At 37.2% G+C, this 27,466-nt stretch overlaps 1 protein-coding gene across 1 annotated transcript; it reads left to right on the top strand.

The window, feature by feature from the left end:
• The first annotated feature begins 8,333 nt into the window (after positions 1–8,333).
• Positions 8,334–11,192, top strand: LOC107887923 (uncharacterized). The gene is made up of 5 exons (XM_016812141.2): positions 8,334–8,485; positions 8,639–9,622; positions 9,711–9,855; positions 10,602–10,711; positions 10,940–11,192. Exons 1-5 carry the CDS (start codon positions 8,334–8,336, stop codon positions 11,190–11,192), a joined length of 1,644 nt encoding a protein of 547 aa, XP_016667630.2.
• The last annotated feature ends 16,274 nt before the right edge of the window (positions 11,193–27,466 follow it).

Genomic DNA, 27,466 nt, shown 5'->3' with positions numbered 1-27,466 from the left:
TAGTCCTATACATGCCATATCAAAGTTCAACCAAAATTGTACCAAAAGGGGGCTTTGATAGTGTGGGAGACTTCGACCTCCAAAAAATTCCGAGTCCGATAGCTGACGAGCCAAAATCTATAAAACAGAGAAACAAAGAAACGGAGTAAGCAATTTATGCTTAGTAAGTTTTGAGCAAGGGATTCCAGTACAACAAAAGTATAGCATTCATATAGCTAAACGGATAATTTCATATGCACAAATTCTCAATATCACACTTACTTCGCATTACCAACCCTTATGTTCATACACAAAAGATCAACTTAGCCAAAGGCTAGTAGCTCATTTATCGACTGAGCGAATACAGATTTGTAAGGGATCAACTAATTCAAAGCACACACGAAACATACCTCATCGCTGGGATTTTACGAGCGTATTAATTTAAATTTTTACAACAAGATCGCTCATTCCCAAATCAAGCATCTTCGGGGTTTAGCCGGATATAACCACTCGCACAAGGCCTTCGGGTCTTAACCCGGATATGGTCACTAGCATAAATGCCTTCGGGACTTAGCCCGGATATAGTCGCTAGCACAGATGCCTTCGAATCTTAGTCCGGATGTAGTCGCTTAGCACAAAAGCCTTCGGGACTTAGCCCGGATATCATTCGAGTAACCATGCACATATATCAATAAGTCATGACACATTCATATTTCATTTTCATTACCAAAGCTCAAACACAAGACACTTATCACATTTACAATTTCGGCTCAATAGCCACATACAAGAGCATGATTTTGATTTACTTAAGACATAATCTAATTGAATCATAATTTAAGTCCCATTACTCAAAAACTTACCTCGGATGTTGTCGAACGATTCCGATGGCTATTCGACCACTTTTTCCTTCCCTTTATCGGATTTAGTTCCCCTTTGCTCTTGAGCTTAATTTAACAAATAAATTGATTTAATCATTTGAGCATCGAAAAGAGGAACTCAAGGTACTTGGCCCACATATATTCATTAGACATTAAAGTCACATATGTACGGAATCATGAATCAAACTCAACACATTAGTTAATACTCTCCTTAGCCGAATTTTCTAAGTCAAGATAAAGCCTTCAATATGCTTACCTATGGCCGAACAACACATCAACCTATGTACTCATTCATGTGGCCGATTATGCATGTCTATGTTGAGGCCAATTATATACTCAATACCACACACAAATGGCATACCTTTTACTAACTAATGCATTACATATTATAACTCAATACGCATCCATCATGTACTCCATAACCGAAACACCATCATATGTAAATATATACCTTGAGATATTGTATATGTCATACCAATACGTCATGTGCAAACATATATATATGTGCAAGAGCCGAATCTCAAAGTTGATTATAACTAAACATGAACATAAATCCAAAACACAAATCTTATCTACCATGCAATAAGCATAAATCATACTTATGGATATACCATGGCCGAATACATCACAACACCATACCATTTCAATTTTGGTCATGGTTAAACAAAGAACTTAATATCTCACTCAAAAATGCTAAAAAGAAAATCCAAGAGTCATCAATCCACCATCACATGTATCATTAACAAGCTTCATATTTAGAATGCAATGGCATTAACACAAAATCCACCTAGGCCGAATATCATCCCCATGACATAGCAAAGATTTGAACCATGGGCTAATTAGAACTCAAGCTAGCAACTAAAAACATGCATGAATCTCATGGCACAACCTCAAACATACCTTAATCTAGATACAAGTATGGCCAAACCTCCTCCTAATCCTCTTCCAAACCAAACATGAAGCAAGAAATCCTTCCTTCTTCCTTAGAATTTTCGGCCAAAAGAAATGAAAAAGGATGAACAAATTTTTTTTTCTTTTCTTCAACTCACGGCAATGGGGGGGAACACTCACACACATTCCTTTTTTTTTTCTTCCTTCCATTTCTTATTAGTTTATTGCCCATGCTTCTTATTTTATTTTTCCATTAACACAACATGTTTCATGACATGTTTTGCCCATCATCCCTTGTCATGGCCGGCCACTAGTACATAAATGGGGGGAAATTGACATGCAAGTCCACCCCTTTGATTACATGCACTATTAGGCCACTTGCATTTGCCTAGCACATTTCTAAATTTTCTCACATAAGTCCTATCAACTAAATTCACATGCAATTAACTAACTCGAAGCTTAAAACTTTCACACATTTATATTCACATATTTTAGGCAATAATTATCACATTCAAATAATTTGGTGACTCGGTCTAGCGGTCCCGAGACCGCTTTCCGACTAGGGTCACTTTAGGGCTGTCACAACTCTCCCCCACTTAAGAAATTTTCGTCCCCGAAAATCTTACCGGTAAATAGGTTTGGGTATCGTTCTTTCATCGAGCTCTCGGTTTCCCAAGTAGCTTCCTCGATCCCGTGTTTGAGCCATAACACCTTTACTAACGGAACCCTTTTGTTTCGCAACTCTTTCACTTCACGAGCTAGGATACGCATCGGTTCTTCTTCATAACTCATATCGGCTTGAATTTCAACCTCTGATAGGCTAATTATGTGCGATGGATCAGATCTATAGCGTCGAAGCATCGAAACATGAAAGACGTCGTGAATCTTTTCAAGTTCAGGGGGCAAAATCAATCGATACGCAACTGGATCGACTCGTTCAGATATTTCGTATGGCCCGATGAACCTCGGACTCAATTTGCCCTTACGCCCAAATCTGAGTATCTTTTTCCAAGGTGAAACTTTAAGAAACACCTTATCTCCCACCTGATACTCAATGTCTTTTCGTTTCAGATCCGCTTACGACTTCTGGCGATCTGAGGCTATCTTTAGACTTTCACGGATTACTTTTACTTTCTGTTCAGCATCTTTAATCAAATCCACTCCGAAAATTTTACTTTCACCGAGCTCGGTCCAAAACAATGGTGTACAGCATTTACGCCCGTACAAAGCCTCGTAAGGTGCCATCTTAATACTTGATTGAAAACTATTGTTGTAAGCGAATTCAATCAATGGTAAATACCGTTCCCATTAACCACTAAACTCAAGGATGCAACATCTCAACATATCCTCAAGTATCTGAATTACCCGCTCGGATTGACCATCGGTTTGTGAATGAAAAGCGGTGCTAAAATGCAGCTTGGTACCCAAAGCTTATTGCAATTTCTTCCAAAATCGCGAGGTGAATCTCGGATCTCTATCCGACACAACAAAAATCGGTACCCCGTGTAATCTCACAATCTGAGAAACGTACAATTCAGCTAGTTTATCCAATGAAAAATCTGTACGCACGGGGATAAAGTGAGCCGACTTAGTCAGTCTATCAACAACAACCCAAATCGCATCCTTCTTACTTGCTGACAATGGCAGTCCGGACACAAAGTCCATTGTGACTTGATCCCATTTCCACTCGGGTATCATGATCGGCTGAAGTAATCCTGAAGGCACTTGATGTTCCGCTTTCACTTGTTGACATATTAAACATCTCGAAACAAAGTCGGAGATGTCTCGTTTCATACCATGCCACCAAAACCGACGTTTCAAATCGTTGTACATTTTCGTACTCCCCGGGTGAATTGACATTCGGCTACAATGGGCTTCATTCAGTATCATCGAAATGAGTTCCGAATTCCTTGGAACACACAAACGACTTCTGAACCTCAAACAATCATAATCATCAATTTGAAACTCCGATTCCTTGTTCGGAACACACTCAGCCCGTTTTGCAATCAATTCATCATCGACTTTCTAAGCTTCACGAATTTGATGAATCAATAATGGTTTGGCTTTTAATTCAGCTACTAACACATTGTTAGGTAGAACAGACAAGTGTACATTCATCGCTCGTAAAGCAAACAGTGATTTCCGGCTTAAGGCATCCGCAACCACATTAGCCTTTCCCGGGTGATAATCAATGACAAGCTCATAATCTTTCAACAACTCAAGCCAACGCCTTTGTCGCAGATTCAAGTCTCTTTGAGTCATCAAATATTTGAGACTTTTGTGATCCGAAAATACATGGCACTTCTCACCAAATAAGTAATGTCGCCATATTTTCAAAGCGAATATGATGGCAGCTAATTTGAGATCATGGGTCGGATAATTTTTCTCATGTGGCTTTAATTGTCTCGACGCATAGGCCACAACTCGACCTTCTTGCATCAATACGCAACCCAACCCAAGTAGGGATGCGTCACTATAAATGACAAACTCTTTGCCTGATTCGGGTTGCACTAAAATTGGAGCTTCAGTCAAATAAGTTTTCAGTTGATCGAAACTTTTCTGACACTTTTCTATCCATTCAAACTTAACATCTTTCTGAAGCAGTTTCGTTATTGGTGTGGCGATCATCGAGAAACCTTTTACAAACTGTCGGTAGTAACCGGCAAGTCCCAAAAAGCTCCAAACCTCAGTAATATTTCTCGGAGGCTTCCAGTTAAGTATGGCTGAAATTTTGCTCGGGTCAACTCGAATACCCGATGCAGATACCACATGACCCAAGAAGCTAACCTCTCTTAACCAGAACTCACACTTACTGAACTTAGCATATAACTGCTTATCCCGCAAAATTTGCAACACTAATCTCAGGTGCTCAGCATGTTCGGTCTCATCTCTTGAATAGACCAAGATGTCATCAATGAACACAACTATGACCCGGTCCAAATACTGTCTGAAGATCCGATTCATCAAATCCATAAATACCGCAGGGGCATTAGTGAGCCCGAACGGCATCACTAAGAACTCGTAGTGACCGTACCTCGTTCTGAAAGCAGTTTTGGGTACGTCCGAATCTCGAATCCGCAACTGATAATAACCCGATCTCAAATCTATCTTTGAAAACACTGATGCTCCCTTTAGTTGATCAAACAAATCATTAATACGGGGTAACGGATATTTATTCTTTATCGTCACTTTATTCAGTTGACGATAGTCAATGCACAACCTCATGGTTCCATCCTTCTTTTTCACAAACAATATTGGTGCACCCCAAGGTGAGAAACTTGGTCGAGCGAAACCTCTATCCATCAATTCTTGCAACTGAGCTTTCAAATCTTTTAACTCGGTTGGTGCCATACGATACGGAGCTATCGAAATCGGCGTAGTCCCAGGTACAAGCTCAATACCAAACTCTATCTCCCGAGCAGGTGGCAAACCCGGTAATTCTTCGGGAAAAACATCCGGGGATTCACAAACCACCGGCACAGATTCGAGTTTTATTTCTAACTCCTTATCATCACGTACCTACGCAAGGTATTCTTCGCACCCCTTTCTTACATATTTCTGGGCCAACATTGATGATATTACAGCTGGCAACCCCTTTAAGTCCGTAGACTCAACTCGGATCATCTCGTTATTTGCGCACCTCAATTCCATAGTCTTGCTTTTGCAATTCACAACCGCATCATGCACGGTCAACCAATCCAAACCAAGAATAACATCAAATTCATCAAACGGCAAAAGCATCAAGTCCGCCAGAAAACAGGAACCTCGAATTACTAGGGGACATTTCTTACACACTTTGTCGACAAGCACGTAACGACCCAAGGGATTTGACACCCGAATTACGAACTCAGTAGACTCAATAGGTAAAGTCTTACTGGATGCTAAGGTTTCGCATATATAAGAATGAGTAGAACCAGGGTCAATCAAAGCAATCACATTAGTATCAAAGAGAGTAAAAGTACCGGTAATAACATCTGGCGAGGAAGCATCCTCGCGTGCGCGTATAGCATAAGCCCTAGCAGGAGCGCGAGCCTCGGATCTGGTCGTAGCATCTCTAGATCCTCTCTGACCATCACTAGCATTTCTCGTATTTCTAGATGGTCTACCTCGAGCAGTGGTAGCACCCGGTTTCCCACTCTGATTTACATTCTGTTCAGACAACCTCGGGCAATCTTTAATGAAGTGGTCAACTAATCCGCACTTGTAACAGGAGCAGTCATGGAATCTACAACTCCCCGAATGCCATTTACCGCAATATCGACATTCCGTTCTGTCCCAACGATCATTTCCAACGCTGGCGACCGAAGTGACTCGTGTGCTCACAGGGGGTCGATCACAATCTCGTCTAGAGAAACCCGAAGTGTCCCTAGACCGGCCTAAGTCATCTCTAAATTTCTTCGATGACTGTGGGAAGGGCTTCCCCGAAGACCTCTTACGAAACTCCTTTGCTTCCATATCAGCTTTTCTTTTCTCCATACTTAGCTCCTCGGCTTTACAAGCTCGCTCAACAAGTACCAAAAATTCTCGGATTTCCAAGATGCCAACATACAGCTTTATATCATCATTTAGTCCATCCTCGAAACGTTTACACATCACAGCTTCTGAAGAAATGCATTCTCGCGCATACCGGCTAAGCCTCACAAATTTTCGTTCATAGTCGGTAACCGACATGGAACCTTGTTTGAGTTCAAGAAATTCCTTCCGTTTTTGGTCAATGAATCTCTGACTGATATACTTTTTCTGAAACTCGGTTTGGAAAAACTCCCAAGTTACTTGCTCTCTAGGCACAACAGAAGTCAACGTATTCCACCAATAGTAGGCAGAATCACGTAGCAAGGAAATAGTACACTTTAGGCACTCATCGGGTGTGCAAGATAGCTCGTCGAGTACCCGGATAGTGTTGTCCAACCAAAATTCAGCTTGCTCGACATCATCGCTGTCCGTAACTTTAAATTCAGTAGCCCTGTATTTTCGGATTCTGTCAACTGGGGACTTATTTGACCTTATTTGGTCAGTTGCCGGAGGTATTGTAGGTGCGGGGGTGGCATTAGTCAGGAATGGAGGTTGTTGAACAGCCGTATTAGTTCGAATGTATTGGTTGAACCAATCATTCATTACGCTATAGAAAGCTTGTCTAGCTTCGTCATTCGGATTACTAGCAATCGGTTGAGAGTCCGCCGGAGCTGTCCCTTGTGCGGGAGCAGGCGCCACACTCTCAAGATCATCAGCTACCGCTCGGTCAGGATCGGGATCCATTACTATAAATAAACACATTTTCAATTGTCAGAAATCACCACACTATCAAATAATCACAAAATGGCATGTATAGCTAGACCTAAACGTATTACGGTAGTCCTAGAATCGACTAAACCGTGCTCTGATACCAATAAAATTGTAACACCCCGTGCCCGAGACCGTTGCCGGAGTCAACTCTTCTTTTCATGTGATGCTCAGTAGAAGGTTTGATGTTTAGAGGAACTCTAGGTGGCCCGGCTAGCAAGATAATTCGGACTTGTTTTTTATTAAGCATTTAAGTTTTTTATTTCTTTTTAAGTATGTTTCAGACCAGATTGTAATAAGGTTTTTATTCTGTTATTATTACTTAAATTATTATAATTATTTTCATTATAATTACGAGAAGTTGAACATGGATTACTTAAGTTATAGTATGTTTTCTACGTTTCCGCAATTAAGGTTTTTTTCAAATGTTTTAAACAAGGCTTCATAACTGAAAGATTTATTTTTAAGTTAATTAGGGTTTCTTTTATTTTAAGAAAGGTTTTCAATGAAAACACGATTTTCACTAAACACTTCAATGTGACGCACCAGATTCGGCTATAGCGTTTGGGCCGAGTTTAGGGTGTTACATTTAGTGGTATCAGAGCCCAGGTTGTAAAACTCGGGCTGTGAAGTGGGCCTTATTACTATTTGGTTTTTTTTTCGTTTAAAAAAAATTGGAACACACTATTATGGAAAAGGGAAATCTTGCTGAGCGGCATACCGAGTCTCCGACGTCAAACCAAGTAAGTACTTTTATTTATTTAAGTTTATTTAAATTATTGTATAGTAGATAGTTAGAGGGCTACTTTAAATGATTGTTAGAATGGAACTAAAGCCCGTAGGATCTGGAAACTGTAGAGGATTTTCAAAAATGATCTTCTCTTTAAGTATTTTCATAAAACATCGGTGTAAGTATTAAACTAACTAAAACTTCATAAAATTTTAATCCAGATAATACACGAATCGACGATGAGTGCTAGAAGAGGTGCAAGGGGCTATGGCCGAGGCCGCGAAAGTGTTAGGGCTAAATCGTCGGCATCGGGCCATATGCCTGATGTTGGAGTAAAAGAGGCTCTGGCCTCACCTGTGGCTGGGAATGTACAGTATGATCGGGCTGCGGGAGAAGATGCATTGTTGTAGGCAATGTTGAGGATTTTGGAAAGGGTCGTTGGGCCCCATAATGGCAACAGAAATCGGGGGGCCATTCTAGAATGACTTCGATCAAACGGGGCTGATATCTTTAAGGGCGTGGCTGGCATGGCTCCTAATATGGCAGAATATTGGTTAGAGGCCACTGAAAGGATAATGGAGGATTTGGACTACTCACCTGAGCAAAAGTTGAAAGGGGCAGTGTCATTGCTTAGGGAGGAAGCCTACCAGTGGTGGTTAACAGTGAAAGAGGGCACCCAAACGGAGCAAGTCACCTGGAAGTTTTTCAAAGCTGCATTCCAAAGGAAGTATGTGGGTGCAAGCTATGTGGATGCTAGAAGGAAGGAGTTCCTGAACTTGACCCAAGGAAACAAATTGGTGGCGGAGTATGAGGTGGAGTTTCTACGCCTTAGTAGGTATGCAAGGGTAATGGTGGCAACGAAGTATGAGCATTGAGGTAGGTTTGAGGATGGGCTTAGAAATAGCCTTAGGGTGCTGATAGATCCACAAAGGGAACGAGTTTTTTCGGAGTTGGTGGGGAAAGAAAAGATAGCGGAGGAGGTAAAGCGCACTGAGCTCCTAAACTGGGAGAAGGAAAGGGGTAAGAATAAGAGGGAGGCTGAGACCCTGGGTGTTGGACAAAGGCCTAGGACTAAGGCCAGAAATAATGGGCCAATTAGAGCAGGGCCCCCTGCTGCTAATCCAGGGGTGCCAGCTTGTGCTGATTGTAGGAGAAGGCATGGAGGCGAGTGTTGGAAGAGAACGGGAGCTTGTTTCGCTTGTGGGTCTATGGAGCATAGGATCAAGGATTGCCCTCGAACGCTAGGTCGAGAGCCAGCAGTGGGTCAAGGAGGTGCTCAGCCACCAAGGGGTGGACAGTTGTCGCCAAGGGGTTGTGGACAAGCTAGGGGCGGTAACGGTAATGGATATGGATGCGGAGCACCAGGTGAAAATACGAGCCATGCTGAGGCGAGACAGCCAGCTTTGGTTTATGCTGCTCGTCACCGAGAAGTCGGGGATGCCCCAGATGTGATAACGGGTATGTTTCTTATATATGAGTTACCTTACACAGCCTTGATTGATATTGGATCGATGCATTCATATGTTGCATGCAATAAGACTAAGTCTTTGGGTGATATGTTTGAGATTGTTGTGAATGAAATGACTGTGATAAGTCTATTAGGGCAGTCTGTAGGAGTGAATAAGATGTTTAAGGAGGTACCTTTAGTAGTTCAAGGGGTTACCTTTTTAGCAGATTTGATGGAACTGTCGTTTAGCGAATTCGACTTAATCTTAGGTATGGATTGGCTGGTAAAACACCGAGCCACCTTACATTGTGTTGTAAAGCGAATGGTGTTAAAAACGGGAGAGGATAAGGAACTAGTGGTGATTGGTGAACACTGGAACTATCTGTCGAACGTGATTTCAGTGTTAAGGGCTGAGAAGTTAGTACAAAAGGGATGCGAAGCCTTTTTGGCTTATATTAGTGATGAAGGCTAAGAGCCTTACTGTTAAGGAGTTGAGAACGATTAGGGAATTTTCGGATGTCTTTCCCGAGGAGCTGCCAGGGTTGCCACCCAGCAGAGAAGTAGACTTTGGAATCGAGTTGTTACCTGGGACGACACCGGTGTCTATCGCTCCTTATCAGATGGCGCCAAAGGAGTTGGTGGAACTTAAGGCACAAATTTAGGAATTGTTGGATCGAGGATTCATATGACCACGTGTGTCCCCATGGGGAGCACCGATGTTATTCATGAAGAAGAAGGATGGAACCTTACGAATGTGCATCGATTATCAACAGTTAAACAAGTTAACTATTAAAAACAAGTACCCTCTACCGAAAATTGATGATCTTTTAGATCAGTTTAAGGGAGCTTCTATTTTCTAGAAGATTGATCTACATTCGGGATATCACCAATTGAGAGTGAAGGAGGCAAATGTTCATAAGACGGCATTCAGAACTCGTTATGGGCACTACGAGTTCTTAGTGATGCCATTCGGGCTGACGAATGCACCTGCCGCTTTCATGGATCTTATGAATCTGGTCTTTCAACCCTACTTGGATCGGTTCATGGTAGTCTTTACAGATGACATTTTGGTGTACTCAAAAGATGAGGATGAGCATGAAGCACACTTAAGGATTGTGTTGCAGACTTTGAGGGAGAAGCAGTTGTATGCCAAATTCAGTACGTGTGAACTTTGGCTAAGGGAGGTTACTTTTCTAGGACATATGGTATCAGCCGAGGGGATTAAGGTGGATCCTCGAAAAATTGAAGCGGTGTTAGACTGGAAAACACCCAAGTCGGTATCAAAAATCTGAAGTTTTTAGGCTTGGCAAGATACTATAGGCGGTTTGTTGAGGGCTTTTCAGTAATTGCTGCACCCTTAACTAAGTTGTTAAGGAAGGGGGTACCGTTTGTTTAGACAGATAAGCAGCAAGAGAGTTTTGGAAAACTCAAGAAAGTTTTAACTGAGGCCCCTGTGTTGATTCAACCAGTGCCTGGGAAGGAGTTTACGGTTTCTAGTGATGCATCGTATGTAGGCTTAGGTTGCGTATTGATGCAAGAAGGAAAGATGGTTGCATATGTGTCACGATAACTTAAGAATCACGAGGTGAATTACCCAATCCATGATTTAGAGCTAGCTGTGGTGGTGTTCGCACTTAAAATATGGAGGCATTACTTATACGAGGAGAAGTGCATAATTTATTCGGACCACAAGAGTTTGAAGTACCTCCTTACCCAAAAGGAGCTAAACCTTAGGCAACGTAGGTGGGTTGAATTACTGAAGGATTATGATTGTACGATTGAATACCACCCTGGCAAAGCGAATGTGGTAGCCGACGCGTTGAGTCGTAGGGCTAAGATAGACTTGAGAGCTATGCTCACCCGTTTAAGTTTGTTAGATGATGATAGCTTGTTAGCTGAGCTTCAAGTAAAGCCGATGTGGCTCGAGCAGATAAGGAGTAAGCAATTAGTGGAGGAAACTTTGAGTGCTCGTTTTAAACAAGTGTAGAGTAGGGAGACATCAGACTTTGGGATAAATAGTGAACAAGTATTATGTTTTCATGGGAGAATGTGTATACCAAAGGATGATGAACTAAGGCAGTCTGTTCTACGGGAAGCACATAGCAGTCTCTACGCAATGTATCCTAGCGAAAACAAGATGTATCGGAATTTTTGTGAGCTTATTGATGGCTTGGACTTAAGCACGAGGTTATGGAGTTCATAAGTAAATGCTTGGTTTGTCAAAAGGTGAAAGCGGAACATCAGTTGCCTTCGAGATTGCTTCAGCCAGTGAAGATTCCACTCTAGAAGTGGGAAAGGATCACTATGGAATTCTTTAGTGGGCTACCCTTGACACCTACAAAGAAAGACTCGATATGGGTTATAGTGGATCGATTAACCAAGTCTGCCTATTTTGTACCGGTTCGCACTGATTACTTATTGCAAAAGCTAGCTAGGCTGTATGTGGCAGAGATTGTAAGATTGCATGGAGTGCTAGTCTCCATAATATCTGATAGGGACCCACATTTCACTTCGTGATTTTGGAAGAAGCTGCATGAGGCGTTGGGTACTAGGTTGAATTTCAGCATGGCATTTCACCCTCAAACTGATGGACAATCGGAAAGGGTGATCCAAGTGTTGGAGGATATGTTGAGGGGATGCGTGATTGAGTTCCGAGGTAGTTGGGAGGACTATTTACCGTTAGCCAAATTTACGTACAATAATAGCTATCAAGCAAGCATTGGGATGGCTCCATACGAAGCACTGTATGGGCGAAGGTGTCGAACTCCAACATGTTGGACGGAATTGGGCGAACGAAAAGTCTTGGGCCTTGAGTTAGTAGCCGATACTGAGGATAAGGTAAAATTGATTCGGGATCGTTTGAAGGAGGCCTCAGATAGGCAGAAGTCGTATGCTGACCTTAAGCGTCGAGAGATAGAGTATGCAGTGAGAGACTTAGTTTTTCTTAAGGTCTCTCCGTGGAAGAAGGTGATGAGGTTTGGACGAAAGGGTAAGCTAAGCCCAAGGTTTATTGGGCCATATCAGGTTGTAAAGCGGGTTGGGCCAGTCGCTTATCAGTTGGAATTACCTCTTGAACTAAGCCAGATCCACGACATGTTCCATGTTTCTATGCTGAGATGGTATTGCTCAGATTCTTCCCATGTCGTGGCGATTGAAGAAATCGAGGTCGGACCAGACCTAGCTTTCGATGAAGAGCCCATACAAATAAATTGGTCGTGATGTTAAGGTACTAAAAAGGAAGTCTGTTCCATTAGTCAAAGTGCTTTGGCGTAATCACAAGGTTGAGGAGGCTACTTGGGAAACTGAGGAAGCGATGTGATGTCAACATCCTCAACTATTTGAATCAGGTGAATTTCGAAGACAAAATTTCTTTTAAGGGGTAGAGTTGTAACGCCTCAAAAATCACGAAATCCAAAAATCCTGAAATCCTGAATTCTCGATGTCCTAAATTTTCTTATTTTCGATTTTGATAAAAATTGTATTTAATATTCTTATCCAAGCGATAATTTTAGTAGGTCTTAAGGGGTAGAAGAAATTATAATTTAATTATTAAAAGAATCAAGGCTGACAAGTAAGTGGGCTTTTGAATAAATGAAGAAACAATTGGACACAAAAAGAGCCTGTGGTGGAGTGGCTAAGTGACGCCACATAAAGAGTAGTGAGGTGGCATTAGTAGCTAGCAAGGGGGTCCAAGGTTTGAATCCTATCTTAGTATTTTTAGAGTTTAATTTTTCCCTTCTAGAATGATGGAAGTGGCATTAAGATGGACTCCAATGGGAGTGTTCAGAAGAGAAAATTAAGGAAAGGATCAAGGGGTTATCAGGGAGAAAAACGAGGAGATAAGAAGTGAGGAGTAAGTGGAGCCGAATTGGGAACTTGGGCTTAAAGAATTCGGCTATAGGGCTATAAATAGGTGCTGAATGGGAGGGCTGAAAAGCTAATGACGAATTTCCCTTCACTTTGTGCCAGAAACCCTTTTCTCTAAAAAACTGAAAACCTTTTTTTTCTTTTCTTTCTTTGTGCCGAATTCTTATCCCTCCTCTACTCAATATTTTCTTTGCTTTAGCATATTCTTCTTCCTTTCTTCTTTGGTGCTGAGTAATCAATTGTTTCCATTCAAATCTCTAAGAGCCGAATACCCTTGGTGCTGCCACTACTCTTTCCACCCAGTCGGTTCTAGTGTAAGTGTTCGCTCTCCCAATTGGTTTTTGATAAGTATCAAGTATTCAGTCCCTCACTTCTTTCTAATCGACTTTGGTAGGGAATTAGTGTTCAGATTTTAGTTTTGGATTCCTACCGATTTGCTCTTCAGATCTAAGAAATACACGTGTTTAGTGATCAAAGTAAAAGCTAGTAAAGGCTTGGCCTTTAGGTAAGGTTAAGGTGAGATTCCAGTTTTTGGTAAAGTAATCGATAAGTACGTGTGATTAATCTTTGAGTGATATCGATTGTAGGTTTGGGCTACGGAGATCACATCACACTTGCTTACCAAGTGTGTACATACACTGCACACACATTATGTATCGACAAAAGATGAAATGCCAAAAAGCCGAAAAGCCGAAACGCCGAAAAGCTGAAAGTTTAGCTACGGTAGTCTTGCGAGTGCGCGAGCACTTGTAAGGGGGAGACCAATAGGTTTCCTGAGGCCCACGAGCGATTCCATGGACTTGGGTTGTGATTTGGCCATATGGGCCGAAATGGGCTAAATGGGCCCGATGGGCTGTTAGGCCCATAATAGGTAAAAACTGAATGTTGATGCTATGTGATAGGAACTTGTATGTGAGCATGAATATGAATGTTACTGGGTCTAACAGGCCATATAAATGTGATTTGGGCCTACTGGGCCATATGAATATGATGGGGCTTAATGGGCCAGATACAGGTATGTGAAATTGTTTGGGCTTTGTAAGGGGTTTTGGGCCTAGTATATGATATCCACATAAGACTTAATTAATATATTGTGACTGTGGATAAGTCAAGGGGCTAAGGTGTGGCAACGAGTATGTCTAGGATTGGATCTAGGGAGAGCTTGGTACTTAAGCGGTCTTAATGACTCACCTCCTCTTCTCTGGAATCCTACCTGGTGCATAGTGTTCTTTCATCTTAGCTCACAGGACTCGTTAATGGGCCAAGGTAAGTGAAAACCGTAATTAATGGAAAATTACCAAAATACCCTTAAGGGTAAAAATGACCAAAATACCTTTAGGTGTAGAATATAAGTATTATGGATGTGACATGCACACATATGATATTCTGATTAGGTTGCATATGGGTGGGAATTATGGAACGGAGGAAGTATATGAGGATCGCATGGTTGCTTGACAATCGTGGATTCACTGACAGCTTTTAAAGCCCAATATGTAAATGAAGGTAGTTTCGCAATCGGGCTACCATGGTGTATGGGCTGGGTGGGTCAATATTTATATCCCCACATGGTGTGACGGGGGACGGAGCTAGTGTGTAGCGGATGGATAATTTGGATGGGATTGCATTGCATAATTGATGAATGATGGTTTTTTTTTTTGCTTGTTTTTGCTGAGGGTTGTACACACTAAGTTTGCAAAAACTCACCCCCCCTCTTTTATTTTATTTTCAGGTGATGCTCAGTAGAAGGTTCAATGTTTGGAGGGACTCTGGGTGGCCCGGCTAGTAAGATAATTAGGACTTTTTTTTAAGCATTTAAGTTTTTATTTCTTTTTAAGTATGTTTCAGACCAGATTGTAATAAGGTTTTCATTGTGTTATTATTACTTAAATTATTTTTATTATTTTCATCGTAATTACGAGAAGTTGAACATGGATTACTTAAATTAAAGTATGTTTTCTACGTTTCTACAATTAAGTTTTTTTTTAAATGTTTTAAACAAGGCTTCGTAACTGAAAGGTTTCTTTTTAAGTTAATTAGGGTTTCTTTTATTTTAAAAGGGATTTCAATGAAAACACGATTTTCGCTAAAACACTTCAATGTGACACACCAGATTTGGCCATAAAGTTTGGGCCGGGTTTGGGGTGTTACACCCGTGTTGATGGCACGTGTCCCTCACACGGCCAGGACACGCCCGTGTGCAAAAACCTAGGTATTTTGTTTCTGACATCAGCATTCCTAAAATGACACATGGTCATGGCACACGCCCGTGTACTAGGCCGTGTCCTCTACACGGCTGAGACACACGGCCGTGTCTTTACCTGTATGTTTATTACCATGCATACTGACTTGAAATTTTTACGTTCAGGGGATATACGGCCGGACTACATGCCCATAAGGCAGACTGTGTGTCACACACGGCCTAGACACTCGCCCATGTGTCTACCCATGTGGACAATATAAGGCTAGTTACCAAGCCTCATTGTGACCCTCACATACCTAGTCCTTGCAAATACCAACCAATACCAAAACAAGCACAATTCATACAACCAGATCAGTCACAATAGACATTCATTCAACTATGAAAATGCATCTTTATAAAACTCAAAATGAATATTAGCCATCAATCAAGGCTTAATACAAAATGAAGGGTTTCCAACCCAAGCCAACACATTTGGCCAATTCTCAAAGTCACAAAATAATAAAGTATAAGTCCTATACATGCCATATTCAAAAATTTAAATCCAACTATACCGAAAGCTACGGTCGATAGTATGATAGATATCTATAACTTTTGGTAATCCTTGAGCTAGTTAGGCAGCACTGTAATGAAATGGAAAGGAAAGGGAGTAAGCATAAAAGCTTAGTAAGTTGCATATAAGTAAGTACACAACAACAACATTTTATCAATGATCCACATGCTCATGATACCAAGGTAGGCACAAGCATAACTTACTCATTGTCATCTATACTAGTCACATATTGTTTAATAAGCTCATATCTCATACGTACCAATTAGGTACCTGTACCACTCACAACACGGTTATACTTTCCTCATTAGCTTAAGAACATAACGTTCACCGTTGAACCATTTGGAACACTACCGGGTATTCATTAAGCCTCAAACATGGGTAAGGTGTTGATGCCATGTCCCAGACATGGTCTTACACTGACTATCATCTCGTAGCCAATACATGTCCCAAACATGTCTTACACTGGCTTACGTCTCGAGGCCGATGCATGTCCCAGACATGTCTTACACTAGCTCTCGTCTCAATGCTGATGCGATGTCCCAGACATGGTCTTACACTGGCTCTCATAATCTGGCCGATGCATGTCCCAGACATGTCTTACACTAGCCAACAATAACCCATATGTCACGGCATGCATATCCGATTTATTTCCTAGGTTCAAACAAGAACTCTACTATCTCTATTATCATCATACCATCTCAATTCCACAGTCAAGAAATTCATGCAATGTTAATTCAAATACAATTCAACACATACATTAGTAATGTAGTTGTATTATTTACATACAACTTACCTCGGATTACAAAATGTGGCGACTAGTTGGTTTAGTCAATTTGCTTGGTTTTCCCCCGGTCTAGGTTTGGGTTTGGAAATTCTTAATCTAAAATAGAAACATGCACTCATTTAATCACTAAATAAAATTAATCAATTAAAAATTCACATCTTCGGTAAAATAACCATTTTGCCCCTAGACTTTGGCAAAATGACCATTTTACCCTTATGCTCGAAAATTGATTTTTATCGAATTTCTTCGCATATTAAGCCTAGATGAACTCTTTTTACTCTTATAGAAACTCCAAATTCTCTCTATTTCACACATTTATCAATCATTTTACATCTTTTGCAAAATAGTCCCTTAGGTGTTTTCATGGTAACACCTTTCACAAAAGTTGTCTATTACACAACTAAGACTCATATTCTTCCATAAAATTTTACAAAATACCCTAAATTCTCTCATGGAAAAACCTTATACCTTCAACCATTTTGCAAGAATACCCCTCATTTGAAAGCTCATGCTACAAGGGTCTCAAAAATACAAAAATCATCAACAAAGGGTATGGAAATCACTTACTTGTGAGTGCTTCAAGTTGCTGAAAATTTTAAGCTCTCAAACCCCCCTTTAATGGCCAATTTTTTGTGGAGAAAAGAGATGAGAAAGGGATGTTATCATCCTTCTTTATTTTATTTCTATTTTAGTCAAAATTGGTCACCTAACCTAACAAATTTTGAAAATTTTGACCACATATCTCCTATGGCCGGCCACTCTATTTCTACTGGTCTAATTGCCCTTTAAAATCCCCAAATTTTGGTTCTCTAACTATTTGACACCTTTAGCTATCAATTTAGGACTTTTTCACTTTATGCAATTTAGTCCATTTCCACAATTGGGCTCACAAACGTCAAAATTAACTCACCAAATTTTTCATGTACTAATATAAACATGCTATGACTCCAAAATAATAATAAAATAATTTCTTCAACTTCAAATTTGTGGTGAAACACCACTAACCCGTATCCGTCGCCGGACTAGGGTAACGAGGCATTATAGAACATAAGTACAATTCTGAACATTCTCATGTTAACACAGTTCATAATCATATATATATAGATAGATATATCATTAAATTAACCAATTAAACTATTCAATGACAAAAAATTACACATAATGTACTATTTTAAACTAAACAAAAACCACATTAATCTTTTACTTATTCGACTGCCCAAATTACCTATACAAACTTATTAATCTCAGTTAATTAACAAGCCACATAATTAAGCATATTTTTATTTTATAACCAAAACATATGTTCAAAGAATATTATATACATATATATCTAAAAGTCATGCACTTATATATATATCATTGCCACACCATGTACAAAAGCATACCAAAATTATACATTAATAGAACCCACAAAACGATATACCATAATCACTCAATTTGATTAACTTATATTTGGCATTTGTACATTATATCATGTACAATCAATTTTATAATCGTAATTAAAGTACTAATATATACATTATACAACTTTCATATAACATTAAATCACTTTAAGTACACATACATTTACCATGTAAACCATACCAACAAAATCAATTCATATTCGAACATCCACGTATCTTATTAACATTTTTAAACCATTAATAATCAAATCAAGTTTCATTCATTAAAACATAACATAACCTATCTATCCATATCATTTCCGAATACAAGCACATAACATAACTTATAATCAACCATTGTACTCGACATAAAAATCAAAATAAACTTAAACTATAATTTAACCAACACCAAACTCAAGCATAAAAATTAAGCCATTTTTTCATGGCTTACATTTACCATAGACCAAAATACAATATTCCAAAACATAATCTAGTCTATACATGCCATAGGTTCGAAAATTCGCTTATTAAAATACCAAAGATAGTCGATAGTGTGAAAGACTTTGCTGACGATCCCTGAGCTTGTAACTTGAATCCAAAATCTATAAAACAGAATAAACATAACACACAGAGTAAGCTAACTTAGCTTAGTAAGTCATAAGCAAATAAACATTTCAATAATATTATCAACTTAATTAAACCAAACCAAATATCATTATATATCCAAATATACTTCCACAGATTTACACAAACTCACAAAACAAAATTAAACTTTGTATACCAACATCACTCATTTGGCCAAATATACAAGATCAAATATAATAGCACATATGTGCTTACCTATATGGTCGAATATGTAACAGCCCATTTTTAGGGTTAATTGGAACAGTGGTTTCAGTGCCACCAAATCCAACGAGTAGGTTTGTAAATATTATATTTAATATTTACAAGTTAATTTTGATTTTAAAAATTTTTTTGATATTGTGATTTTTATTTTATAAGCGATTTATTAAGTTCAAGTGGTATGACCCTAAGGTCAAGTGCGTTTAGAAAATGAGGTTTCAGGATCTCATTTCTATAAATCAAGTCGTAAATATTTTTATAAATATTTACGGAGTGGAAATAAGATGGTATTAAAGTTTCATTGAAAAATTTTATTGTTTCGATAGTTAATTAAGCAAAAAGGACTAAATCACGTAAAACGCAAAAGTTGCATGCTATTAAAAAAATGTGTTATTTGGATTTGGATTTTAAAGTGAAGGTCATCAAATGATAATTAAACCATTTGAATTGTGAGTGGACATGCTTGGTCATGCATGAAATATTTTAGTGGTTTTACATTAAGTGTAAAATTGTAAATAGGTTATTAAAGGTTAATTAAATAAATAAAACATGAAAATGCATGAAAAGTTAAAACATGAAAATGCATGAAAAGTTCATCTCTTTCAGCCGAATATGAAAGAAAAGAAAGCCATGGTTGTTCTTTTAAGGTTCGGCCATTCATTTTCATGCATGTCAGTCCGTTTCGTCCTGATTTTTGATAATTTTTACGTTTTGAGATCGTTGCTTCGTAATCTAGCTAGCTCGTACCTCCGATTTCAAAATTGTTAAAGTAACAATTTTAAATTAATGAGTTTTGTTAAGTGAATTTTAGTAAAAATGTCAATTTTGGACTAAATTGCGAAATATGATAAATTGTGCGATAAAAGTGTGAATAAATAAAATGTGTGGGATACTAGGGACATTGGTGATATTTGGCTATAGTAGGATTGTACTCAATTTCATGAATTTGCTTTTTTATTATATAGGGACTAAATTGTAAAGAAGTTGAAATATCATGGGCAAAAATGTAATTTTTCCATAAAGTGATTTATGGGCTGTTTTGATATCATGAACATTTGGCGAAGCTTAATTATGGTTAAAAATGGTTAATTTGCATGTTTTGAGATCAGGGACTAAATTGAATAAAAGTAAAAGTTTAGGGGCAATTTTATAAAAATGTAAAAAATGACCAAATTGTATGAAATGAAGTGTTTTACTATCTAAATTAATGTATTGAATGAAATTATTAATTTAGATCAACATCGGGTGGAAAATCAAGGAAAATGGGAAAATTACCAAAATGCCCCTGAACTTTGGTATCTCTACAACTTAGCCAGGTAAGTTCGTATGCTAATAAACGTGTTTAAATTGTGTTATAAATACTTTTTTATTATCGTTGAATTTTCATAAATATCGAATCATTTAATAAGAGCAAGAATCGACAAAGTTATGACATCCGAAATCCCGTACAAACTTTAAGAATAGTATAGGATACAAATGTCATGACATTAGGTTACCGAGATGTGACTTTGTGTAAGACCCTGTGTGGGATAGTGGAATCGATACATGATAACATGTAAGACCATATCTAGGATATGGCATTATACAAGCTATATGTGATTACCGTGTATCCTTAACGATTCCGAATGGTTCAACGGGTAAAGTCAAGTCGAGAAAGAAAGTGTAAGTCTTTAAGCAATTAAACATCATTTATATTGAATGTGACTTGGTTTAATATGCTGTTTTGAAATCTATAGATTCATAAAAGAGCTAGTCGAATGTGTTTAAAAATAGAAATATTGTATTTGAGTTTAATTGACTAAGTTATATCATTGAAAGTTCGAATGGTCAATATGAAATATCTGAAGTTTTTGTTATATGAATTGTTTATGAAACAGTTTTATAATAGCGATATTCGAGCTTTAAGCCTAGAAAGCATTGTGCTAGTGAATGTAATCGGGTTTTATGCCTAGTAGGCTTATTGCCAGTGAATATAAAATTAGACTTTAAGTCTAGTAAGCCTTGAGTCGGCGTGTAATTCAGGCTTATGCCTAGCAGGATTTATGCCGGTGAATTATTAAAAGTTTATGCTTAGAAGAATTCACGTTGATGTGGTATTTGAATTCATTAAACGAGCTAAATGGCCAGGTATGAATAAACTTATTATCTATTTAATATAAGGAAAGTAAGTAACATGATGATTTATTACAAATAATGTGTGATGCAAATGAAGTATATATGTGATTATGGAATGTGTATTCAGTTTTATGATCAAATGATATGAATATTTTAGAATTTGGTTTGTGAATATGTGTATACAAGACCATGTATATTTAGCCATATGGATATTTCGTGTACGTGATGTTATAATACTATTTTTGAACTTGTGTATATGATTGTCGAGTTATATGAAGTTGAAAACTTATGAATGAGGACATGAATAATTTGAAATTAGTTCATGAATTGATGCTTTAATTGTTAAAGATTTATCTAATTCAAAACTGTTATATGAATGTTATGATCATTTTAGACTCATATACGAACTTACTAAGCTTTGAAGCTTACTTTGTGTTATTTTATTTATGTTTTGTAGTGTTTCGAATGTTTGCTCAGGTTGGAAGTCAACGGAGATCGTATCACACTATCCAGTTATTGAATTACGGTATTTTTACACTTTGAGGCTTGGTTTATGGCATGTATAGGCTAGTGTTAAGATGGTATATTTTGTTGGGATTTTAGCCATGTGATTTGACTTATAAAGGTTGGTGTGTATTGGCCATTTAAGTTGGCCTAAAGTATGTGTTTGATAAATGACATATGTGATGTTTATAATTCTTTTGTGTTGGCATATTTTAGTATGAAGTATAAATAATGAATTGATACGTTTGAGAAGCATGATTTAGGTGATGAAAGTATGTGTGTTTTGAAATGGCATGAAGTGTGGTATTTAGGTATGCTTGTGGAAGGCGAGAAGTGTGGCTTTAACCAAGCCTATTTTCATTCAACACGGCTGAGCACACGGGCGTGTGGCTTGACCGTGTGTGTCACATAGCCTTGGTACATGGCCATGTGTCCCCTAGGTAGCTTCTCAAATTAAGTCAGTATACCCTACAGACTTGACACGGCCTAGACACACAGGCATATCTTGTGGCCGTGTAAGACACACGAACTGGCACATGGGCGTGTGGCCGGTCGTGTGACCCAAGTCAGTATGCATGCCCTGTTTCCACACGGCCTGGGACACGAGCGTTTCACTTGGCCGTGTGAATGACACGGCCGGGTACACGGGCGTGTGACCTCTACAGAGATGAAAATTTTCTAAGTTTCCAAAAGGTTTCAAATGTCATCGATTTAGTCCCGAACCTCTTTTGAGTATGTTTTAAGGTTGTGATGAGCCTAGTAAAGGACAATATGATTGTGAATGATAAAGGTTTTAAATTGTATGCAAAATGTATGATTCGAATGTGTTTAAATGTTATGACGTAAGTCCGGTAATGCCTCGAACTCTATTCCAGTTCTGGATACGGGTAAGGGGTGTTACAGAATATGCAAGATCAAATTTAACATCACATATGTACTTACTTATATGGTCGAATATACAAATTCAAATATAATAACACATTTGTGCATACCTTCATGCCCGAATATTCAAGATCCAATACAGCATCACATATGTACATACCTATGTGGCCGAATATATAAGGTCATTTAGCTCAATTTTACTTGCTCAATTCCCACATCAACTTGAAATCTTATAAGCATAGGCTTGAAAAAAAATCACTGGTATAAAACCCGCTAAGCATAAGCCTGAATCACACACCGGCACAAGGCCTGCTAGACTCAAGGTCTGATTTTTTTTTATTCACCAGCAATAAGCCTACTAGGCATAAAGCCTGATCAAATTCACCAGCACAAGGCTTGCTAGGCTCAAAGCCCGAATATCACTATTATAAAGCTGTCTCATACACAATTCATATAACAAAAACTCCAGATATTCCATATAGATTATACGTAATTTCAAATGATATAACTCAATCGAATTAAACTCAAATAAAATATTTCTATGCTTAAACACATTCGGCTAGCTCTTTTATGAATCTATAGATTCCAAAGCAGCATATTAAACCAAGTTACATTCAATATAAATGATGTTTAATTGCTTAAAGACTTACCTCGGATATCGACGGACGTTATAAATCGGCTATTCGACTATTTTTGTTTTTCCCCGATCTAAGTCCGATTTCTTTTGTTCTTGATCTATATAATTTCAAATTAACCTCATTTAAACACAATTTCATTCAATTTAATCCAACAACACATAAATGGGCAAATTACTATTTTACCCTAATATTTCATACTTTTACAAATTAGTCCTAATTGCATAAAACACAAAATACACAAAATCTTCATTCAACATGCTTAGGCTGAATGTTCATCTAACACACATTTCATTTATTTTTCATTTTAGTCCCTCAATTTATTATTTTTTCAATTTAGCCCTAATTACTAAAAAATATCAAAAACTCCAATATAAAACATATTAATCCAAAACATATCTTTCATAATTTATCATCAGACATCACAAAACACAAATATTCATCATTGGCATAATGCAAAATATTCACCAAAATCATAAATTCGAGCATGGGTCGGATAGTATTCGAAGCAACGATCTCAAAAACGTAAAAATTATCAAAAACCGAAACAAAAGCATACCTTGATTTAGCTTCCAAATTGTCGAATATTCAAAGCTTTCTAAACCTTATTTTTCTTTAAGTTTCGATCATGCAAAATAAAAGTATGAACACTTTCTTTTCTTTTATGTTTTATTAATTTATTAACATTTTAATAAGTTTACATTTTTAACCTTTAAAATAAAATTATGAAACCATTATACACAAGGCCGCTACCGTCCATAACATTTAAATATCGTCAAATTTCCACTTAAATGCTTCAACTTACAAAGCCATTAACAATTTGGCCCTTATGCTATTAACTATCAAGTTTTCAATTTACGCGATTAAGCCCTTTTTATTAAATTAAGCACACAAACAATCAAATTTTTGTATGAAACTTTCACACATGAAAATTTACATATAATAAATATGAAAAATAATATTTAAGTATTTTTCTGACTCAGATTCGTTTTCCCGAAACCATCATTCCAATTAGGGTCTAAATTAGGTTGTTACATGTGGTCCCGAGACCACTATTCCAACTATCCCCAAAATCGGGCTGTTACATACAACGAGTCAAGGCACGGACATGTGTAACCGCACGGCCAGCCCACACGGGCGTGTCCCATATTCACACGGGCGTGTGACTCATGTATGGTGGAAAATTTTCTAAGTTCTATAAAGTTTCTAAAAGTTTAGTTTCGAACTACTTCCAAAGCACGTTTTAAGCCTCGTTGGCTCGTATTAGGACCTTTATGATTGATTACAAATGGTTTTAATTTGGACAAAAAATTATGGTTCGGAATTGTATGATTGCTTGTGATGTGAGTCTGGTAATGCCTCATACTCTATTCCAGCGTCAAATACAGGTAAGGGGTGTTACAATAGAGATCAACAAATTAATTCAAACAAAGTTGAAAAGACAAGAACAATGAGCAAGATTGTAATTCTATTTGTAAATTTGAGGTAACCTATGAATTTTATGTGTTAAATGAATCAAATAATCATGGACAGAAACCAATGTCATAAGACAACAAACTTTGTAACCAAGAAAAATTTCAAGATAAATACTAGAACCTTGATAGAAAAATAAACAGAACATAAAGCAAATTCTTTAAAATCTATATTTTGATTCTTACTTGATTCAAGAATTGTTTAATGGTCAAACCTTATAGATGGAGCTTGAGCTTTTCCAACTCCTTTCACCAAATATGTAAACTAATACTAGCTAACTTAACAAACTAACTACCAAACCATTATAAACAGACTTAAGTGAACCAACTTCAACACCTTTAACAAATTGTTTACTAGCATTTAGCCATATACTTTAATAACACTAATAATGTTGTAGACTTTTGAAGGTTACGAGTTTGAGAGGATTCAAACGTGTCATGGCCTCTTTAAATTAATATAAGAAAAAATTGATAAACTAAACATATAAGAACCTAATGGTATGATGCAATAAATGATTCCAGAATACAATGAACCTAATTTTTAATTTTTTAATAATAATTTGAAAAAAAAAGCATTAATTTGTATAAAGCAATGGTTAGAGGTTTTATCATGAATCTAAATGATACAAAATTCAAATTTTATTACTTTCTTTCCTCAACCCAATATCATATATATAAAAAATAATAATTTGAAGAGTGAGATATCTATCTACAGGTAAAATCATAAAGCATTTATCATGAAAGATCAAAGCCCATTGGCCTTCCATTTCTAACAAGACAATTCAACCCCAAAACTGTTGCCCCATTTTTTAAAGAAATTTTCTTTGCATCATATTTATGATGATTTGTATGTTTATGCTCAATCTCATGTACAAATACACATATGCAAAACGCTAACCAAGTGGCATTTGATAATAATGGATTTTTCTCCCAATAAAGTAATAATGCAACATCTTTTTGCTTACATAAATTGTAAGGAGATTAAATTGTCCAAGGGGACATATGGACCATAGTGCGAGTACTTTTGTAGGAGTCTAGTAGGTTTTCTTCTATTTTCGCTTAACCTTATTGTAGTAGTAACCCTTGATTATTTTTTATTTTCGCCATCTCTTTTAATATCTAAATTTCATGATCGAATTGATTTTAAGACTATAAGCTCATCTCCTACGTTATTTGGTTGGAATAACTTATAAGTTTTTAGAATATGTGGATGAAATTTTTTATTTAAACATATATTTATAAAAAAGATTAAATATAAAAGTAGTATCTAAATTTGTTCACTTTTCTTAGATTGGTGCTTATGGTTTTTTTTGTCCCAAATTGGTATGCGAACTGTTTTTCCATCAACTAAATCGGTACTTGAGTCTAACGCCATTAAGTTTAGGACACGTGGTAAAATAATATTGTGACATGTGGCATATGAAGACGACAACTCATCAGACTCCGACACCGACCATTCCCCTCCGCAATCTCTTCCCGCCAATTCCGAACCCCAAATGGAGTAGACATCGTCATCCCCTCTCCCTCCACCTCCTGTTTCTCTCCTCCACCCTCCCAATTTTGTTGGTAATTCAAACTACAACAATTTTCCCATAATTTTCTTTTGCTAAAATATTTTACTCTTTTTGCTCATCAACCATTTCTTTTTCTTAATAATGAAAAAAGAATCTTTGAATTACTTACAAACTGATCAGCCTAGTAGAGTGAGAAGCTTCCTTCATATCAAAGGTAACTATGCTTTGCACATTTACATTCTAGGTACTTTTTTTGAATGACCATATTTCTTTACCGATAATATTGAATTGAATGAATGCCTTCTTCTTTTTTTATTTACCTGTTAATTATTTTAGTTTTTATACCATCTATATCAAAGAAAGAGATGGGTTAGTTTTTGAACAGAGTTTCATCCTTGGTTACCAATCTCCATGTTGTGGATATTGATGTTCCATTGAATATATTCGGTAAAGAAAAACATAAACTTGAACATGTGGCATTGGGAAGGGAATTCCATATAAGTTTAGGAAGGACAATTCCTATTAGAGTTCACCAAATTGACTCTATTGTAACAATGCTTCGCCAAACTTTAATTTCAAAAGGGGTTTGATGTTATTCTTTACTATTATTATGTTTAGTTCCATTGTTAAGAAAAGAAAAAAAAAAAAGAATCTTTGGGTTTTCTTACTTATGATGTTCTTATAACACAATACCTCCATTAGTATACCTTTAAGAACCACAAAATCATAAACACCTTGACATTCCGAAAAAAAAAAATTTCCAACCACACAATAATTTGCACACTGCTCTAATTTTTATTAAATAAAAAAATACTAAAACTCTATCTATCCACTAAAGTATAATAACTATAATTTAAATTTATGAAAAATACAGAAACCTTCAATTTAAATAAGAGTTAGTGTTGCGTCAGGTACAGTTAGGTTAGGTTTTTTTTTTTTATCTTTACATTTAACTTTTGGTTTAAAATTTTTAAACTAAAATTTAATGAAATGATTTATTTGGTAAAATTTTAAAATCTATTTTTATAAATACTTTCTAAAATTTTAACTTTTCTAAGTAAATAAAAGATAATATTTTTAATTATTTTACTACTTTAAATATAATATATTCTAAAAACTAAAAATTAAATTTAATAAAAATAAAATTAATTTTCTAAATCAAAACCATCCACAATATCGTGGGCTTAGCTTCTGGATCCTTTTCCATTTGAGTTTGTAAATAATTTAAACCCAGATCAAAATTTTAGGGAATAGAAAGGCAAGTTTCAAGGTGGTGTGATCTTATCCATGGATATTGTTTGTCTGGTGGGCGCAGTGCATTGTTACAACACAATGGACAACTTTGATGCAGAGTTAGATGTCAGCACTGCCACAATTTGCCTACTTTTTCTTTTCATCTTTTCTCCCAGTTGGACACGTTTAAGCTCATACAAGTGCCAAAGCAGGGGTCTTGTCTTGTCTTATCCAATTAATTCAAGAGACATGTTCCAGATTATTAAAATTATTAGTTTAC

The sequence above is a fragment of the Gossypium hirsutum genome, chromosome A03 (genome assembly GCF_007990345.1).
Source record: "Gossypium hirsutum isolate 1008001.06 chromosome A03, Gossypium_hirsutum_v2.1, whole genome shotgun sequence".
In the NCBI taxonomy this organism is placed as follows: Eukaryota; Viridiplantae; Streptophyta; class Magnoliopsida; order Malvales; family Malvaceae; genus Gossypium; species Gossypium hirsutum.
The sequence above is the reverse complement of the archived record's forward strand: the minus strand, read 5'-3'. Positions and strand labels throughout refer to the sequence as shown.

What these genes read in the sequence shown, in the direction of transcription:
- LOC107887923 (XM_016812141.2), top strand. Translation starts at nt 8,334, where the DNA reads ATGGAGGATTTGGACTACTCACCTGAGCAAAAGTTGAAAGGGGCAGTG. An exon ending in AAAGCTGCATTCCAAAGGAA is followed by an intron (nt 8,486 to 8,638) that starts GTATGTGGGTGC and finishes GCATTGAGGTAG; the next exon opens with GTTTGAGGATGGGCTTAGAA. An exon ending in ACGGTTTCTAGTGATGCATC is followed by an intron (nt 10,712 to 10,939) that starts GTATGTAGGCTT and finishes GCTAAACCTTAG; the next exon opens with GCAACGTAGGTGGGTTGAAT.